This window comes from Ornithorhynchus anatinus, chromosome 5 (genome assembly GCF_004115215.2).
Source record: "Ornithorhynchus anatinus isolate Pmale09 chromosome 5, mOrnAna1.pri.v4, whole genome shotgun sequence".
Lineage (NCBI taxonomy): Eukaryota > Metazoa > Chordata > Mammalia > Monotremata > Ornithorhynchidae > Ornithorhynchus > Ornithorhynchus anatinus.
This window is the reverse complement of record NC_041732.1, coordinates 16,850,088-16,870,564: the sequence shown is the minus strand read 5'-3', so window position 1 is coordinate 16,870,564 and position 20,477 is coordinate 16,850,088. Positions and strand designations below refer to the sequence as shown.

The 20,477-nt window shown below is 50.3% G+C and overlaps 1 protein-coding gene across 1 annotated transcript in view; it reads left to right on the top strand.

Annotated features, from left to right (window-relative positions):
• Positions 1–14,851, top strand: part of TMC3 (transmembrane channel like 3) — a 42,334-nt gene extending 27,483 nt beyond the window's left edge. The window contains exons 17-22 of the mRNA XM_039912284.1: positions 1,668–1,778; positions 8,848–8,973; positions 9,908–9,986; positions 11,772–11,814; positions 13,567–13,822; positions 13,996–14,851. Of these exons, the coding sequence (XP_039768218.1) occupies positions 1,668–1,778; positions 8,848–8,973; positions 9,908–9,986; positions 11,772–11,814; positions 13,567–13,822; positions 13,996–14,809 (1,429 nt within the window). The 3' untranslated portion in view covers positions 14,810–14,851. The remainder of the gene's footprint in view (positions 1–1,667; positions 1,779–8,847; positions 8,974–9,907; positions 9,987–11,771; positions 11,815–13,566; positions 13,823–13,995) is intronic.
• The last annotated feature ends 5,626 nt before the right edge of the window (positions 14,852–20,477 follow it).

The window sequence follows — 20,477 nt, the reverse complement described above, 5'->3', positions numbered from 1 at the left end:
AAGTCTAAATAAATTACAAATATGAACATCATTATGCTGCTAATAATGATGATAATAAATGGCATTTGTTAAGGGCTTACTATGCTCCAGGCAATGTTTTAAGCACTGAAGTAGATATAAGATAATTGGGTTGTACAAAGTCCCTGCCCCAAATGGGGCTGACAGTCTTTATCCCCATTTTACAGAGGAGGGAACTGAACCATAGAGAAATTAAAGGATTTGCCCGAGGTCACACAGCAGACAAGTGGCAGATCTGGGATTAGAACCCAGGTCCTTCTGACTCCCAAGCCCGTGCTTTATCCACTAGGCGATGCTTCTCTCCAAGTGCTCGGTATAGTGCTCTGCACACAGTAAGCGCTCATACACTCAGCTCCTCAGACCCATGATCCCTGTTGAACTGCTTCACTGACAGCCAGGCCCATTCATTCAATCATATTTATTGAGTGCTTACTGTGTGCAGAGCACTGAGGAAGAAGAAGAGACGTCCCTGACCCCAAGCTCTTGTGAGAAGCAGCGTGGCTCAGTGGAAAGAGCACGGGCTTTGGAGTCAGAGGACATGGGTTCGAATCCCAGCTCGGTCACTTGTCAGCTGTGTGACTTTGGGCAAGTCACTTAACTTCTCGGTGCCTCAGTGACCTCATCTGTAAAATGGGGATTAAGACTGTGAGCCCCACGTGGGACAACCTGATTCCCCTGTGTCTACCCTAGCGCTTAGAACAGTGCTCGGCACATAGTAAGCGCTTAACAAATACCAACATTATTATTGGAGAAGCAGCGTGGCTCAGTGGAAAGAGCACGGGCTTTGGAGTCAGGGCTCATGAGTTCGAATCCCAGCTCTGCCACTTTGTCAGCTGTGTGACTATGGGCAAGTCACTTCACTCCTCTGAGCCTCAGTTCCCTCGTCTGTAAAATGGGGATGAAGACTGTGAGCCCCACGTGGGACAACCTGATTCCCCTGTGTCTCCCCCAGCGCTTAGAACAGTGCTCGGCACATAGTAAGCGCTTAACAAATACCAACATTAAATCATGCTATTTACTGAGCACTTACTGTGTGCTGAGCACTGTATTAAGCATTCATTCATTCATTCGTATTTATTGAGTGCTTTCTGTATGCAGAGCACTGTATTAAGCGCTTGAGAGAATACAACAATAAACACATTCCCTGCCCACAATGGGCTTATAGCCTAGAGGTGGGGAGACAGACATTAACAGAAATAAATTATAGATGTGGACAATAAGTGCTGTGGAGCTGGGATGGGAGGGTGAATAAAGGGAGCAAGTCAGGGTGAGGCAGAAGGGAGTGGGAGAAGAGGAAAGAAGGGCTTAGTCAAGGAAGGCCTCTTGGGGGAGATGGGCCTTCAATAAGACTTTTAAGTCATTGTCTGTTGGATATGAGGAGGGAGGATGTTCCAGGCCAAAAGGGGGATGTGGGCGGGAGTGGTGGGTGGCGAGATAGACGAGATGGAGGTACAGTGGGAAGGTTAGCATTAGAGGAGCGAAGTGTGAGGCTGGGTTGGAGTAGGAAAGCAGCCCTAGAGTCAGTAGACATGATCCCTGCCCACAGGGAGCTTACAGTCTAACATCTGGGGGAGACAGATGTTAACGAAAATTAACTCTCGGGCAAGATTGGAGGAAGATAGTAGATTTCTGACCTCATCTGCCTGCAGGTCCAATAACTTCTACTTGGCCATGCTGCTGTTCATGCTGTTTCTCTGTATGCTCCCAACCATCTTCGCCATCGCTCGCTACAAGCCTTCCTTGAACTGCGGTCCTTTCAGGTGGGTGATGGGAAGCAGGAATCCCCCTCTTTCCCCACCTCTTCCCATCCCCCTCTCTCCCACTTCTCCTATTCCCGGGGAGTTTTCTTTCAGAACAGACCTGTGGAACTCACACAGTGAGAAGCAGAATGGTCGAGTAGATGGAAGTCAGAAGGACCTGATTCTCATCCCAGCTCTGCCACTTGCCTGCTGGGTGACTTTGGGAAGGTCACTTCACTTCTCCGGGCCTCAGCGACCTCATCTGTCAAATGGGGATCGAGAGTGTGAGCTCCACATGGGACAGGGACTGTGCTCAACCTGATTTGCTTGTGTTCACCGCAGCACTTAGTATAGTGCCTGGCACATAGTAAGCGCTTAGCAATTACCAAAATTATTATCATTATTATTAGTGGCACTGGGCTCAAATGTCAAGGATCCTATTCCTCCTCCAGATATGGGAGAGGAGGATCCTGGGTGTATCCTTAGCCAGATATCCCTTGTTGTCAGGAAGGGCCATGAGCAACGTCGCAGCCTGTCCCGATGCTGAGTCTTGAGGGGTGGAGGCCCAAGAATCAGTCTCTCCCACCCCTAATCAATCAGAGGTATTTCTTGACCATGGCCCTGTCCACTTGGCTTCTAAATTAGCCTGCCCCTTGGGTGTGGGCTGGTCTGCTGGGGCCCTCTGGAAGAAGCTCAGAATACTAGGGGACCGGGACTCAGAAGGACCTGGGTTCTAATTCCTGCTCTGCCTCATGTCTGCTGGGTGACTTTAGGCATGTCGCTTCATTTGTTGTGTACATCAGAGACCTCATCTTTAAAATGGAGATTAAGAGTGTGAGCCCCACATGGGACTGGGACTGTGCCTAACCTGATTAACTTGTATCTCTCCCAGCGCTTAGAACTGTGTCTGGCACATAGTCCAGCACTTAGAACAGTGTTTGGCACACAGTAAACTTCATTCATTCAATAGTATTTATTGAGCGCTTACTATGTGCAGAACACTGTACTAAGTGCTTGGAATGTACAAATTGGTAACAGATAGAGACAGTCCCTGCCCTTTGATGGGCTTACAGTCTAATCAGGGGAGACGGACAGACAAGACCAATGGCAATAAATAGAATCAAGGGGATGAACATCTCATTAAAACAATAGCAAATAAATAGAATCAAGGCGATGTACATTTCATTAACAAAATAAATAGGGTAATGAAAATATATACAGTTGAGTGGATGAGTACAGTGCTGAGGGGATGGGAAGGGAGAGGGGGAAGAGCAGAGGGAAATGGGGGGAAAAGAGGGTTTAGCTGCAGAGAAGTGAAGGGGGGGTAGAGGAAGTAGAGGGAAAAGGGGAGCTCAGTCTGGGAAGGCCTCTTGGAGGAGGTGAGCTTTAAGTAGGGTTTTGAAGAGGGGAAGAGAATTAGTTTGGCGGAGGTGAGGAGGGAAGGCATTCCAGGACCATGGGAGGACGTGGCCCAGGGGTCAATGGTGGGATAGGCGAGAACGGGGAACGGTGAGGAGGTGGGCGGCAGAGGAGCGGAGCGTGCTGGGTGGGCAGTGGAAAGAGATAAGGGAGGAGAGGTAGGAGGGGGCAAGGTGATGGAGAGCCTTGAAGCCTAGAGTGAGAAGTTTTTGTTTCGTATGGAGGTTGATAGGCAACCAGTGGAGGTTTTTAAGAAGGGGAGTGACATGCCCAGAGCGTTTCTGCAGGAAGATGAGTCGGGCAGCGGAGTGAAGAATAGACTGGAGTGGGGAGAGAGAGGAGGAAGGGAGATCAGAGAGCAGGCTGACACAGTAATCTAGCCGGGATATTACGAGAGCCGATAACAGTAAGATTGCTGTTTGGGTGGAGAGGAAAGGGAGGATCTTGTCTATATTATAAAGGTGAGACCAGCAGGTTTTGGTAACAGATCGGATGTGTGGGATGAACGAGAGCACCGAGACAAAGATGACACCGAGGTTGCAGGCCTGAGAGTCGTGAAGGATGGTCGTACCGTCCACAGTGACAGGGAAGTCAGGAAGAGGAGGGGCTTGGGAGGGAAGATGAGGAGCTCAGTTTTGGCCATGTTGAGTTTTAGGTGGTGGGCAGACATCCAGGTAGAGACGTCTTGGAGGCAGGAGGAGATACGAGCCTGAAGGGAGGGGGAGAGGACAGGGGCAGAGATGTACATCTGTGTGTCATCTGCATAAAGATGATAGTTGAAGCCGTGAGAGCGAATGAGTGCACCGAGGGAGTGAGTGTAGATGGAGAACAGAAGAGGACCAAGAACTGACCCTTGGGGAACCCCAACAGTTAGAGAATGGGAAGGAGAGGAGGAGCCCACGAAGGAGACCGAGAATGACCGGCCAGAGAGATAAGAGGAGAACCAGGAGAGGACGGAGTCTGGGAAGCCAAGGTGAGATAAGGTGTGGAGGAGAAGGGGATGGTTGACAGTGTCAAAGGCAGCTGAGAGGTCAAGGAGGATTAGAATAGAGTAGGAGCCATTGGATTTGGCAAGAAGGAGGTCATGGGTGACCTTAGAGAGAGCAGTCTTGGTAGAGTGGAGAGGACAGAAGCCAGATTGGAGGGGGTCCAGGAGAGAATGGGAGTTAAGGAATTCTAAGCAGCGAGTGTAGACGACTCGTTCTAGGATCTTGGAAAGGAAGGGTAGTAGGGAGATAGGGCAGTAACTGGAAGGGGAAGTGGGGTTGAGAGAGGGTTTTTTTAGGATGGGGGAGACATGGGCATGTTTGAAGGCAGAGGGGAAGAAGCCATTGGAGAGTGAGCGGTTAACGATAGAAGTTAAGGAGGGGAGGAGGGCAGGGGCGATGGTTTTTATAAGGTGAGCGGGAATGGGGTCCGAGGCACAGGTGGAGGGGGTGGCACTTGAGAGGAGGGAGGAGATCTCCTCTGAGGATACTGCAGGAAAGGATGGGAGAGTAGGGGAGAGGGTTGGGCGGGGGGAGGCAGGAGGGGGAGGGGTGACTTTGGGGAGTCCAGACCTGACTGTGTTAATTTTCGTGATGAAGTAGGTGGCCAGATCATTGGGGGTGAGGGATGGGGGTGGGGGGAGGAACAGGGGGCCTAAGGAGAGAGTTCAAGGTCCGGAACAATTGGCAGGGGTAATGGGCATGGGTGTCGATGAGGGAGGAAAAGAAGTTTTGCCTGGCAGAGGAGAGGGCAGAGTTAAGGCAGGAAAGGACAAATTTACAATGGATAAGGTCGGCTTGGTGCTTGGACCTTCGCCAGCAGCGCTCGGCAGACCGAGCATAGGAGCGTAGGAGGCGGACAGAGGCGGTGACCCAGGGCTGTGGGTTAGTGGACCGAGAGCGGCAGAGGGAAAGGGGGGCGAGAGAGTTGAGATGAGTAGAGAGGGTGGAGTTGAGCGTGGTGACCTGATCATCGAGAGTGGGAAGAGAGGGCGGGGGGCAAGGTGGGGAGAGATGCTTTTGGAGAAATGGATACCATCATTATTATAGTAAGTACTTAACAAATAGCACAATTATTACCTTCTCACTTGCCTCTTCTCCCACACTCAGCCTCCTTGTAAACCTGTGCTATTCTCCCACAGAGACCTCCGATATCTAGACCCCATCCAACTCTCTCACCTCATCACGCCCAACTTAGCCTCTATACCCAATCTACCCACTCTTGATGACCAAATAGATGCTCTCAACACCACTGTCTTTACTGAACTCAACTCACTTGCTCCCCTACCCTTCGTTGCTCTCTTACCACTAACCCACAGCCCTAGATCACCTGCACTGTCCTCCTCCTTTGCTCTTGTGCTCAAGCTGTAGAACATCGCTGGCGGAAATCTAAATATCAGGTTGACCTTGTCCACTTCAAGTTTGTCCTTTCTTGCTTTAACTCTGCCCTCTCCTCTGCCCGGCAAAACTATTTTTCTTCCCTTATTGACCCCCATGCCCATCGCCCTCACCAGTTGTTCCAGGCAGTTAACTCCCTCGTCTGACCCCCTGTCTCCCCGCCTCCCCCATCCCTTGCCCCCAGTGACCTGGCCATCTATTTTATTAAGAAAATTAACACCATCAGGTATAAGCTCTCTAAAATTGCCTCTTCTCCTCCTCCGCCCCTTGCCCTCTTGGCCCTCTCTTCAACTTTCCCATCCTTCCCAGCAGTATCTCCAGAGGAGATCTGCCTCTTCTTAAAGGCCACCCCCTCCACATGTACATTGGACCCCATTCCTTTGTACCTTATAAAAACTCTTGCCCCCTTCCTTCTTCCCTCTCTAACAGTCATCTTCAACCATTGACTCTCCAATGGCTTCTTCCCCACTACCTTCAAACATGCCCATTTCTCCCCCATCCTAAAAAAACCCTTTCTTGACCCCCCGACCCCTCCAGTTATCTCCCCATCTCCCTCTTACCATTGCTTTCCAAACTCCTTGAATGAGTCTTCTACACCCACTTTCTCGAATTCCTCTCTTCCAACTCTCTCCTGGACCCCCTCTAATCTGACTTCTATCCCCTTCACTCCACTGAAACTGCCCTCTCAAAGGTCACCAATGAGCTCCTTCTTACCAAATCCAATGGCTTCTACTCCATCCTAAACCTCCTTAACCTCTCAGCTGCCTTTTGACACTGTGGACCACCCCTTTCTCCTGGAGACATTATCCAACCTTGGCTTCACTGACTCTGTCCTCTCCTGGTTCTCCTCCTATCTTTCTCAGTCTCCTTCCCGGGCTCCTTCGCTGCTTCCTACCCCCTAACTGGGGGTCCCTCAAGGTTCAGTTCTCAGTCCCCTCTATTCTCCATCTACACTCATTCCCTTGGAGAACTCATTCACTTCCACGTGTTCAACTCCCATTTCTATGCAGATGACACCCAAATCTATATCTCCAGCCCAGATCTCTCCCTCTCTCCAGGCTCACATCTTCTCCTGCCTTCAGGACATCTGTACTTGGATGTCCTCCCATCACCTCTGACTTAACATGTCTAAAACAGAGCTCCTTATCTTTCCACCCAAACCCTGTCCTCTCCTGGACTTTCCCATCACTGTATATGGCACCACCATCCTTCCCGTCTTATAAGCCTGTAACCTTGGTGTTTTCATTGACACCTCTCCCTCACTCAACCCACATATTCAATGCATCACCAGATCTTGTCAATTCCACCTTCACGACTTCACTAAAATCTGCCCTTTCTTCTTCATCCAAACTAACACGTTTCCTATCCCACCTAGATTCCTGTATCTTGCTGACCTCCCAAACTCCTGCTTCTCCCCAATCCAGTCCATACTTCACTCCGCTGCCCTGATCATCTTTCTACAGGAACGTTCAGGACATGTCTTCTCCCTCCTCAAAAATCTCCAGGAGTTGCTTATCCACTTCTGTATCAAATAAAAACTCTGTACCATTGGCTTTAAAGCACTCCATCACCTCTCCCCCTCCTACCTCACCTCACTTCTTTCCTTCTACAAACCAGCCTGCACACTTCGCTCTTCTGGTCCTAATCTTCTCACTGTTGCCTCCATCTCTCCTGTCTTGCCTCCAACCCCTGCCCCACATCCTGCCTCTGGCCCGAAACATCCTCCCTCCTCAAATCCTCCAGACAATGACTCTTCCCACCTTCAAAGTCTTGCTGAAGGCACATCTCCTCCAAGAGGACTTCCCAGACTAAGCCCCACTTTTCCTCATCTTCCACCCCCTTCTGCATCACCATTACTTGCTTCCTTTGCTCCTCCACACTCTCCCAGCCCCGCAGCACTTGTGCATATATCTGTATATAATCTGTCCATTTATTTGTATTGATGTTTCTCTCCCCCCATGTAGACTGTGAGCTCATTGTTGTCAGGGATTGTCACTCTTTATTGTTCTATTGTTCTTTCCCAAGCGCTTAGTACAGTGCTCAGCACACAGTAAGCACTTAATAAATATGATTGAATGAATGTTATTATTATCAGTAAGCTCCCAGAGGGGACTTATAGAAGGACCTTAAAGGAGGTAAATTGGGAAGCGGAGGAGAAGGTGGGGCCTGAGAGCAGTATGTGGCAGTAATTCATTCATTCATTCATTCATTCATTCATTCGCATTTATTGAGCCCTGACTGTGTGCAGAGCACTGTACTAAGCATTTGGGAAAATACAATAGAACAATAAGCAGGCACATTCCCTGCTCACAACAAGTTTACAGTCTAGAGGCAGCTGAGCCCAAGGCTTCTCAATGAGGTTGACGCTTGACCACATGGTCCCCTGTGTCAGAAGGTGCAGAAGTAGCACTGGGAAGCTCCCCTTAATAATAAAAATAATAACAATAATAATAGTAATAAAATAATGGTACTTGTTAAGCACTTACTATGTGTCAAGAACTGTTCTAAGCATGGGGTAAATGCAACTTAATCAGGTTGGACACAGTCTCTGTCCCACATGGGGCTCACACTCTTAATAGCCATTTTACAAATGAGGTAACTGAGTCCCAGAGCAGTGAAGCGACTTGCCAAGGTCATGCAGCAGGCATATGGTGGAGCCAGGATTAAAATCCAGGTCCTTCTGACTCTCAGGCCCACTCTCTATCCACTAGGCCATGCTGCTTCTTATGTCCGTGCCCGGTGTTCCCCTCAGTATCTCATCTGCCCCCAAACCACCAGCTCTGAGTCAGACATTGCGACCAACCAGTCGCTTGCCCCTGGCTCACCTCCAGGAGGGATGAGGGAGAGTGAGGGGCTACCATCTGATGGCCCAAACCTAGGCCAGGCCCCCATTTCTGGGCCTCATGAACCCAGGAGGACCCCTGTATCTGAACTTATTGTTGCATTGAATCTCCCAAGCGTTTAGTACAGTGCAGAGCACACAGTGAGCTCTCAAAAAATGCGATTGACAGAATGAATGACTCCCTTTACAGCAAGCTCTGCATCCACATCAACCTCCTGTGGCAGGGGTCTAGGATGGAAATGCTCCATACCCCGTATCTGCTCCCTGAATCTTCCTGCTGGCACAGTAAAGACCTTTGGGGTTTGGGGGGTAGTGGGGAGGTCAGATACCACCCTCCCCCCTGCGGTTTGGTCCCAAGTGGTTAGGTACACCTCCATCTCATCCCCTGGCTATACTAGCAAGGGGGCCCTGCCCTCAAGGACGGGCTGACCTCTCTCTCCCACAGCGGGCAGGAGAAAATTTACGACGTTGTGTCAGACACCATTAAGACGGACTTTCCACTGTGGGTCAGCACAGCGGTCGGCTACATCAGCAGCCCTGTGGTCATCTTGCCGGCTCTGCTGCTGCTCTTGTGAGTCCCACTGGCGCCTGTGGGGACCCCTGGCTGTTCCCCCCAATAAACTGTTCCCCATCTCGACTGTGAGCTCATGGTGGGCAGGGAGCATGTCTGTTTATTATGGGAAGCAGCATGGCCTAGGGGATAGAGCATGGGCCTGGGAGTCAGAAGGTCATGGGTTCTGATCCCGGCTCTGCTGCTTGCCTGCTGTGTGGCCTTGGGCAAGTCACTTTACTTCCAGAACTTAGAACTGTGCTTGGCACTTAGTAAGCGCTTAACAAATACCATCATCATCATTTTCTGGGCCTCAGTGACCTCATCTGGAAAATGGGGATTAAGACTGTGAGCCCCATGCAGGACAGGGACCATGTCCAATCCGATTTCCTTGTATCCATCCCAGCACTTAGTACAGTGCCTGGCACATGGTAAGAGCTCAAAAAATACCATAATTTTATCATTATTATTATTGTTGTTGTTGTACTGTACTCCACCAAGTGCTTCGTACAGTGCTCCACATCCAGTAAGTACTCAATAAATATGATAGAATGAATGAATGAATAAATGAAAGAAAGGAGTGACTTCCAGATAGTCCAATATGCCTCCCTATTTTCACTCACGTGCCGTGGCCAGCTGGAGTCTGGATGGTACTGTGGCATAATAATTGTGACATTTGTTAAGTGACTTGCCCGAGGTCACCCAGCAGACAAGCAGCAGAGCCGGGATTAGAAACCCGGTCTTTCTGACTCTTGGACCCGTGCTCGGTTCACTAGGTCACACTAGCATGCACCCAACCGGGGGCTGTCTGGATTGAAACACCCCTAGTCCTGACAGAGGGGTGCCGTGGAGGAAGATTGGGGATTCGGGGGGGGCCTGGGCTCCCAGAATGTTTTTGGGTGGGGGGAAGACGTGGCTCGGGGTGTTCCATTGTTCATTCAGGCTTTCCCCCCAGCATGCTGATCTACTACCTGCAGAGCATTGCGAGGTCGTTAAAGCTCACCAATAATCAGCTGCGGCTGCAGATGCAGAATGTGAGTATTGCCCGAAAGAGGAGCCGACGGAGCTTTGGATCATGGGTTCTAATTCCAACCCCTCCATTTGCCTGATGTATGACCTTGGGAAAGTAGCTTCTATTCTCTAGGCCTCAGTTACCTCATCCGAAAAATGGGGATGAAGACTGTGAGCCCTTTGAGGGACAGGGATGGTGTCCAACTTGATTACCTTGTATCTACCCCAGAGCTTAGTAGAGTACCTGGCACATAGCATTATAATTATTTGCTGTGTGACTGACCTTGGGCAAGTTGCTTCACTTCTTTGGGTCTCAGTTACCTCATCTGGACTGTGAGCTCCATGTGGGAGAGGAACTGTGTCCAACCCGATTTGCTTTGTCCACACCGGTGCTTAGAACAGTGCCTGGCACATAGTAAGTGCTTAAGAAATACTGTAGCTCCTTCTAGATGACCCAATTCATAATTGATAATTGAATAATGATTCAATAAATACTACTGAATGAATATTGAATGAATGACCCCCAGGCGGTCAGTAGGTCAGCCACTCAGTGGGTCAGTCAATCAACCAGCTAGTAAACTGGTTAATTCATTCATTCAATAGTATTTATTGAGCCCTTACTATGTGCAGAGCACTGTACTAAGCCCTTGGAGTGCTTAGTACAATTCAGCAACAGATAGAGACAATCCCTGCCCAATAATGGGCTCACAGTCTAAACGGGGGAGACAAACAGTCGGGTGAAAAAAGGGTACAATTCCAAGTGGAAGGGTGACGCAGAAAGGAGAGAAGGTAGGGGAAAAGCAGGCATCCATCATCCACCCCCACAGCATAGCGTAGTGGATAGAGCACGGGACTGGGAATCAGAAGGTCGTGCGTTCTAATTCTGGCTCTGTTACTTGTCTGCTGTTTGACTTCGGGCAAGTCACTTCACTTCTCTGAGCCTCAGTTACCTCATCTGTCAAATGGGGATTGAAACTGTGAGTTCCACATGGGACAGAGACTGTGTCCAAGCTGATTTGCCTGTATCCGCCCTTGCACTTAGTACAGTGCCTGGCACATAGTAAGCACTTGACAAGTACCATCATTATTATTATTATTGCTATCCAGGTCGGACTACCTGTCTACCTGTTTTGTTGTCCGTTTCCCCCTTCTAGACTGTAAGCCCGTAGTTGGGTAGGGATTGTCTCTATCTGTTGCCGAATTGTACTTTCCAAGCGCTTAGTACAGTGCTCTGCACACAGTAAGTGCTCAATAAATACAATTGAATGAATGAATGACTAAGCTACACCTAGACTGTAAGCCCAGTGTGGGATAGGGACTAGGTCCAACTAGATGATTTGCTATTTACTCCAGCATTTAGTATAGTGCTCAGTACAGTAAGAGCTTAACGAAAACCACAACTGTTACTGTGAGTTTTGGACGAGGCGAACTCCATGGCCTAGTGGATAGAGCCCAGGCCTGAGAGTCAGAGGGACCTCCGATACTTGTCTGCTGGGAGACCTTGGGGAAGTCACTTCACTTCTCTGGGCCTCAGTTGATTCATCAGGAAAATGGGGATTAAGACTATGAGCCCCATGTGGGACAGGGACTGAGTCCAACCTGATTAGCTTGTATCACCCCCAGTGCATAGAACAGTACTCGACACATAGTTAATGCTTAAAAACTTACCATTATTTTATTATTATCGTCTGGCCAGAGCGCTGTCCCCCTCTACCAGGGGGATCTCTCCTGCCCTGGAGCATCTTATTAGGTTTCTGTTTTATTTTTAACCTAATAACTAACAGTCACGAATCTCTGTGCTTTTTCAGGGCAGGTCAGAAGACAAGAGGAAGGTCATCCAGATGACAGCCGGTGAGTGGGAGAGAAGGGAAAACCAGAAGGCCAGAAGCAGAGTCGGTGTGTCTGGTCAGGGCTCACCCAAGTCTGCCGCCGCTAGCCACTGTGGCCGAGCCAGTTGCAGGGAGAGCGAAATCCTGGGAGAGGTTAGAGAAGCAGCATGGCTCAGTGGAAAGAGCCCGGGCTTGGGAGTCAGAGGTCATGGGTTTGAATCCCGACTCTGCCCCTTGTCAGCTGTGTGACTGTGAGCAAGTCACTTCACTTCTCTGTGCCTCAGTTCCCTCATCTGTAAAATGGGGATGAAGACTGTGAGCCTCACGTGGGACAACCTCATTCCCCGTATCTACCCCAGTGCTTAGAACAGTGCTCTGCACGTAGTAAGTGCTTAACAAATACCAACATTATTATTATTATTATTATGTGTGGCCTAGTGGAAAGAGCATGGGCCTGGGAGTACGAAGGTCCTGGACTCTAATCCTGGCTCTGCCACATGACTGTTGCGTGACCTTGGGCAAGTAACTTTACTTCTCTGGGCCTCAATTCCCTCATCTGTAAAATGGGGATGAAATCTGTGAGCCCAAGTGGGACAGGCACTGGGTCCAACCCGATTTGCTATCCACCCCAGCACTTAATACAGTGCCTGGCACCTAGTAAGAACTTAACTTGTATTGACCCCAGCACTCAGAGCAGTGCTTGGCACGTAGTAAGCTCTTAACAACTACTATAACTATCATTATTATTATTATTACTGTGGCGGGGGCCAGCCAGCCACGGGTTTAGGTGGCCCAAGCAATTGGTCCCACTGAGAAAGCCCCCCTACCCCATATCTCCCCCACACCTGGGAATCTCTGACTTGTCTGACAGAGGGATTTTCTTTCTCGTGGGAGGCCTATGGAGAAATAAGGGATGCGGGGGCAGGTAGAGAAAGTGGGAGACAGAGTGCATCTGGTTCAGCACAGAGTCTGAACATTGACAGACCCCACCCACGGCAACCGAGGCCCCCTTTCTCTTAATCCCCATTTTACAGATGAGAAGCAGCGTGGCCTACTGGATAGTACCTGGGCCTGGGAATTAGAAAGTTGTGGGTTCTAATCCCTGTTCTGCCACTTGTCTGCTTATATTATTATTATTAATACCAATTAATTATAATTAAAATAATAATTTTAAATAATAATAATAATAATAATCTCTCAGGTCCCCTGCTCCCCCATCTGATCTCCAGGGCTCCTGCACCCCTCTCATCCTACCGCCCTTTTTCAATTTCCAAAGCCTCTCTCCCCACCCTCCAATTCCCTGGCACCCTAATAATGATAATAATTATGGGTATTGATCAGGCACCGTACTAAGCGCTGGGGTGGATACAAGCAAATCGAGTTGGGCATAGTCCCCGTCCCGCTTGGAGCTCCCCATCTGAATTACTGTTTGATAGATGAGGGAAACTGAGGCCCAGAGAAGTAGAAGCAGACAACTGATGGAGCCATAATCAGAACCCATGACTTCTGACTCTCAGGCCCTTGCTCCATTCGCTACATCATTCCCCCTCTGATCTTCCAGCATCCCTTGCTCCTTCCTCCAACTCCATGGGCCGCCTTCCTCTAGCCCCCACCTCCTCTGTCCGCCCGGTGACTCCTTGATGCCCCTCACCATGCTGCAATCCCCCAATCCCCCTATACCCCCACGCGTACTTCCCCTGGAATAGAGGAGGCACCCTATTTCTCTGATAAGATCTTGCAGTCCCTGGACCGAACATCTTCCTCCTGTGTCTAGCCAGGATCCAAACGCAGGAGGGCAGTGAGACCAGGCCGCCAAAGGAGGGTGAGGCCGAGTCGGCCGGTCAGCGGCCCCCAGCGCGCCCCGGCACCCCCCGGAGGAACGGCGGACCCGTCGTTCCGGGCTCTCCGGGAGGAGGGGTTCGGACCATCTCACAGACGGTGCTCCCCGCGGAGATCCGTAGGCCCCTGGCCACGCCTCCCGGGACCCCAGCCCAAGGCTCCACCATGGGGTCCAAGCAACTGGCCTGTAGGTAAGACCCCACCGGCCCACCGGGCTGGACTTGGGAGGATGGACGACCAGAGAACGGGGAGCTCTGCTAGGGTGGCGGGGAGAGGGTCAGGACCTGACAGGGCCCAAAGAGGGAGGATGGGGGGTGCTGATTCTGAAGAGGGGCAGATGGAGGGATCCTTTCCCCATTTTAAGGTATCCCAGCATCCCCCGCCAAAGCCCGGGCAGACCCCTGAAAGCCGGATTCTACACGCCCGTGACCCTGAGGAGGCGCACGGAGATCCTCTCGGAGCCACTCTACTGGAGAGATGTCTGGCAGGCACATCCTGACACCCTCGAAGGGGGGGTCCCACTCAGGGGAGGCGGGAGGACCCCCGCCCCCTGCTACTTCCTGGTGAATGAGCATGAGACCCTTAAGAAGCCGCCCCGCTCCTTCGCCCGGCCTTCCCGGCACCTTCAAGGGGATGAGGCCTACCCTAGGGGCGTCCGCCGTTACGTGCTGTGGGAACCCCAGTTGGCGTATTCCCCGCCCCTGAGCAAGGAGGAGCGGGAGGAAGAGGAGGAGGAGGAGGAAGAGGAGGAGGAACAGAGGAGGGATCCTGCAGGGAGATCTTACCGCCCCCACTCGCTGTCCGACCTACGCCAGGCACCCCACTTCTTCATCGGCGAGGGGGCAGGCAGCCCTTCCCTGTGCGGCAGAGCCGTCATCCACAGGTCGTGGGAGGGGGGCTTCGGCGGCCCACCTTACCTTCACCGGAAGCGACCCCCCAGGAATGGTGCCTGGGCCCCCCGGATCCGTCGGGCAGAGCGCTCCTTCACCGAGTCCGATTCCGGGTCCCTGGCCTCCAGCAGCGACCAGCAGAACAGCAGCGGTGACCAGTACATCCAGATCAGGCACCGTCCGGACAGGCCCGTGAGGCCTGTGGGAAAGGCGAGCGGGAGGAAGCCGGGGCATGGTTCCGCTCTCGCGGGTTCGGAGTCACTGGGCTTGATATGTTCCAACGTTTAGGAACAGCATGGCTTAGTAATAATAATAATGATAATGGTATTTGTTAAGCGCTTCCTATGTGCCAGGCACTGTACTAAGCACTGGGGTGGATACAGGCAAATCAGGTTGGATACAGTCCCTGTTCCTCATGGGGCTCACAGTCTTAAGCTCCATTTTACCGATGAGGGAACTGAGGCCCAGAGAAGTGAAGTGACTCTCTGAGAAGCAGCGTGCCCTAGCGGATGGAGCACAGGACTGGAAGTCAGATGGAGAAGGACCTGGGTTCTAAACCCGGCTCTGTCACATGTCTGCGTGTGATCTTGGGCAAGTCACTTAACTTCTGGGCCTGTTACCTCACCTGCAAAACGGGGATGAAATCTGTGAGCCCCAAGTGGGACAGGGACTCTGTCCAACTCGATTAGACTGTAAGCCCCCCGATTAGACTGTAAACCTATCAAAGGGCAGGGACTGTCTCTATCTGTTACTGATTTGTACATTCCAAGTGCTTAGTACAGTGCTCTGCACATAGTAAGCACTCAATAAATACTATTGAATGAATGAATTAACTTGTATCTACCCTGGTGCTTAGAACAGTGCTTGGCACATAGTAAGCGCTCAGAAAATACCATAGTCATCATTATTGTTAATTATTATTTAGGATTAGGGAGAGGCCCGCAGCCTACATCATACTTCTCCTCATCGTCACCCCCATCATCATCGCCATCTTCATCAACGTCGTCATTAGTCCACGATGATCAGAGCCAGATACTTTCCTAGCAGGGCACCAGGACCTCCATCCTACACCGATCAATCTATCAATCAATCAATGGCATTTATCGAGCCCTTACTCTGTGCTGAGCACTGGACACTGCCCCCAAACAATCAGTATCAGGTTAGGCCTTTTTTTATGGTATTTGTTAAGCGCTCACTTTTTTCCAGGCACTGTACTAAGCGTTTGGGGTAGTTGGATATAGGGACTCAATTACCTTGAATCTACTCCAGCACTTAGTACAGTACAGTGCTTGATAGTAAGCGCTTAAATACCACAATTATTTTATTATGATACAAGCTGATCAGGCTGGACACAGTCTCTATCCTACATGGGGTTCACAGCCGTAAACCCCATTTTACAGATGAGATCACTGAGGTACAGAGGAGTTAAATGACTCACCCAAGGTTACACAGCAGACGAGCAGAGGAGCCGGGATTAAGACCCAGGTCCTGCTGACTCCCAGATGAGGACGCTTTCCACTAGACCACAGTCCTTCTCATGGACTTTGGTCCTGGCTCATAATAATAATGATGGCGTTCGTTATGCGTTTACTACATGTCAAGCACTGTTCTAAGTCCTGGGGTAGATACAAGTTAATCAGGTTGAACACAGTCCCTTTTCCCTATGGGGCTCACACTCTAAACCTCCATTTGACAGATGAGGGAACTGAGGCCCAGAGAAGCGGAAGTGATCAATACAGGTGACTGATTGATTGTTAGACCCAAGGTCATGGAGCAGGCAAGTGGCAGAACAGAGATTAGAATAATACTAATAACAATAATAATGGTACTTGTTAAGGGCTTACTATGTGCCAAGTATTGTTCTAAGGACTGGGGCACTTACTGTGTGACCTCGGGCAAGTCACTTCGCTTCTCTGGACCTCAGTGACCTCATCTGTAAAATGGGGACTAAGACTGTGAGCCCTATGCAGGACAGGGACTGAGTGCAACCCAATTGGTGTGGATCCAGCCCAGCGCTTAGTACAGTGCCTGACACATAGTAAGCACTTAATAATTACCTTATTATTATTATTGTTATTATTATTGTATTAAACAACTCCCTGCCAGGCACACTGCCTTTCTCTGTGTTGCTTGGCAAACCGGGATCCAATCTGGCCTGTGGTTATAAACCCATCCTTAGGTAGGGAACCTGAGTCTCCCAGAGGTCTGGGATGCGAGCACACACTGTGGGAAAGGAACATGTCTACCAACTCTATACTCTCCCAAGCGTTTAGTACTGTGCACAGTGCTCTGCACAAAGTACTCAATAAAAACTATTGCTTGTTTGCTTGCTTGATTGATGTGGGACAGGGATTGTGACTATCCTGATTTGTTTGTATCCACCCCAGCGTTTAGTACAGTTCCTGGCACATAGTAAGCACTTAACAAATACCATAATAATAATGATTATTATATACTATATATTATATAGTATTATATACTATATATATTATATACTACTGTGAACTTGTTGTGGGCAGAGAAAGTCTACCAACTCTGCTGTAGTGTACTCTCCCAAGCGTTTAGTACAGTGCTTTGCACACAGTAAGTACTCAATAAATACAACTGCTTGCTTGATGGATGGATGGATGGATGGACTGAAGTAGTGTGAGCTTGTTGTGGGCAGGGAATGTATCTACCAACTTTGTTTTAGCCTACTCTCCAAAGCGTTTATTGCAGTGTTTTGCACACAATAAGTACTCAATAAATACAACTGCTTGCTTCCTTGATGGACGGATGGATTGAAGTAGCTTGTTATGGTCAGGGAATGTGTTTAGCAACTCTGTTGTATACTCCCAAGCACTTAGTACAGTGCTGTGCACACAGTAAGTACTCAATAAATACGATTGATTAATTGATTGATTGATTGCCACAAGGGCCCTGATCCTCTTGAGATGTCTGGGACAGAAGGCAGCCTCTGGGGATGGGAGAGGCGGGTGAAGTGGACACAGGGCCCGTGGACGAACCAGAAACGCTCTTGACCATCAGGATTCCTAACCTTCTGACTCCCAGACCAGTAATAATAATAATGATAACTATGTTACTTATTAAGTGCTTACTATGTGCCAAACACTGTACTAAGAGCTTAAGCAGAAGCAAATTGGGTTGGACATAGTCCCTGTCCCGCTTGGGGCTCAAAGTGTTCATCCCCATTTTCCAGATGAGGTAACTGAGGCCCAGAGAGGTGAAGCGTTTTGCCCAAGACCACACAGCAGACAGATGGCAGAGCCGAAGTTAGGATTCATTCATTCAATAGTATTTATTGAGCGCTTACTATGTGCAGAGCACTGTACTAAGCGCTTGGAATGAACAAGTCGGCAACAGATAGAGACAGTCCCTGCCGTTTGACGGGCTTACAGTCTAATCGGGGGAGACGGACAGATGAGAACAATGGCAATAAATAGAGTCAAGGGGAAGAACATCTCGTAAAAACAATGGCAACTAAATAGGATCGAGGCGATGTACAAAATAACAAAAAACAAAATTATTAACAAAATAAATAGGGTAATAAATATATACAGTTGAGCAGAGGAGTACAGTGCTGAGGGGATGGGAAGGGAGAGGAGGAGGAGCAGAGGGAAATGGGGGGAAAAGAGGGTTAAGCTGCGGAGAGGGGAGGGGGAGCGGTAGAGGGAGTAGAGGGAGAAGGGGAGCTCAGTCTGGGAAGGCCTCTTGGAGGAGGTGAGTTTTAAGTAGGGTTTTGAAGAGGGGAAGAGAATCAGTTTGGCGGAGGTGAGGAGGGAGGGCGTTCCGGGACCGCGGGAGGACGTGGCCCGGGGTTCGACGGCGGGATAGGCGAGACCGAGGGACGGCGAGGAGGTGGGCGGCGGAGGAGCGGAGCGTGTGGGGTGGGCGGTAGAAAGAGAGAAGGGAGGAGAAGTAGGAAGGGGCAAGGTGATGGAGAGCCTTGAAGCCTAGAGTGAGGAGTTTTTGTTTGGAGCGGAGGTCGATAGGCAACCACTGGAGTTGTTTAAGAAGGGGAGTGACATGCCCAGATCGTTTCTGCGGGAAGATGAGCCGGGCAGCGGAGTGAAGAATAGACTGGAGCGGGGCGAGAGAGGAGGAAGAGAGGTCAGAGAGAAGGCTGACACAGTAGTCTAGCCAGGATATAACGAGAGCCCGTAGCAGTAAGGTAGCCGTTTGGGTGGAGAGGAAAGGGCGGATCTTGGCGATATTGTAGAGGTGAAACCGGCAGGTCTCGGTAACGGATAGGATGCGTGGGGTGAATGAGAGAGACGAGTCAAGGATGACACCGAGATTGCGGGCCTGAGAGACGGGAAGGATGGTCGTGCCATCCACGGTGATAGGGAAATCTGGGAGAGGACCGGGTTTGGGAGGGAAGATGAGGGGCTCAGTCTTGCTCATGTTGAGTTTTAGGTGGCGGGCCGACATCCAGGTGGAGACATCCTGGAGGCGGGAGGAGATGCGAGCCCGAAGGGAGGGGGAGAGGACAGGGGCGGAGATGTAGATCTGCGTGTCATCTGCGTAGAGATGGTAGTCAAAGCCGTGAGAGCGAATGAGTTCACCGAGGGAGTGAGTGTAAATGGAGAACAGAAGAGGGCCAAGAACTGACCCTTGAGGAACTCCAACAGTTAAAGGATGGGAGGGGGAGGAGGCGCCAGCGAAGAAAACCGAGAATGACCGGCCAGAGAGGTAAGAGGAGAACCAGGAGAGGATGGAGTCCGTGAAGCCAAGGTGCGATAAGGAATGGAGGAGGAGGGGACGGTCCACAGTGTCAAAGGCAGCAGAGAGGTCAAGAAGGATTAGAATGGAGTAGGAGCCATTGGATTTGGCAAGAAGGAGGTCATGGGCTTCTGATTCCCGGGCCGGTACTCTATCCACCAGGCTACGCTGCTTCTCTTGCAGTAGAGGTTGGATCAGGGAAAGGCTGGAGGTAGGGACATCAGCGGTGAGGTTTTTTTCCCTGTCTTTGCTCCCCTGCCCAGCCAGCTTCTTCCGGGAGTTGGTGGGGTGCGAGGGGAGGGGGGAGAGAGAGACTGTCTCTGGGTCTCACTGTACCTTTCTGTCTCTATTTATAGTCCACACCTGTGATCTGGTGATCTGGTGATCTGGTGGGGTGGAAGAGGTAGGCAAGCAGGAAGCAGGAGTAGGATTTGGGGTGGGTGAGTGGCAGGGAGTCAGGTTGGCAGTGAGACTGTCGTCTTCTGGGGCAGGACTGAGGGCATGGGGATGGTGACCTGGGATGGTGACCAAGGAGGCGGGTGGGGGGTGGAACAACTGGGTTTGGGAGAGAGGAGGAGCAAGTAGAGAGACACCCGTGACCTAGTGAAGAGAGCAGGAGCCTGGGAGTCAGAGGACCTGGGTTCTCATCCAGGCTCTGCCACTTGTCTGCTGTGTGACTTTGGGCAAATTGTTTCACTTCTCTGGGACTCAGGTCCTTCATCTGTAAAGTGGGGATTAATGCCGGGAGCCCCATGTGGGACAGGGACTGTGTCCAATCCGATTATCTTGCATCTACCCCAGCACCTAGAACAGGCTTTGGCAAATAGTAAGCACTTCACAAATATTATCATTGCCATCATTATTATTATTATTGTATGGGGATTAATACTGTGAGCCCCATGCGGGACAGGGACTGTGTCCAATCCGATTATCTTGTAACTACCCCAGCGCCTAGAAGGGTGATTGGCACTTAAATATTAGCATTATTATTATTACTATTACTTTAAATGGGGATTAATACTGTGAGCCCCATGTGGGACAGGGACTGCATCCAAACCAATTATCTTGAATCTACCCCAGCACCTAGAACGGTGATTGGCACTTAACAAATATTAGCATTATTATTATTACTATTACTTTAAATGGGGATTAATACCGCGAGCCCCATGTGGGACACGGACTGTGTCCCCTCTGATTAGCTAGTACGAAAGCAGCGTTTATTACAGTGCCTGAC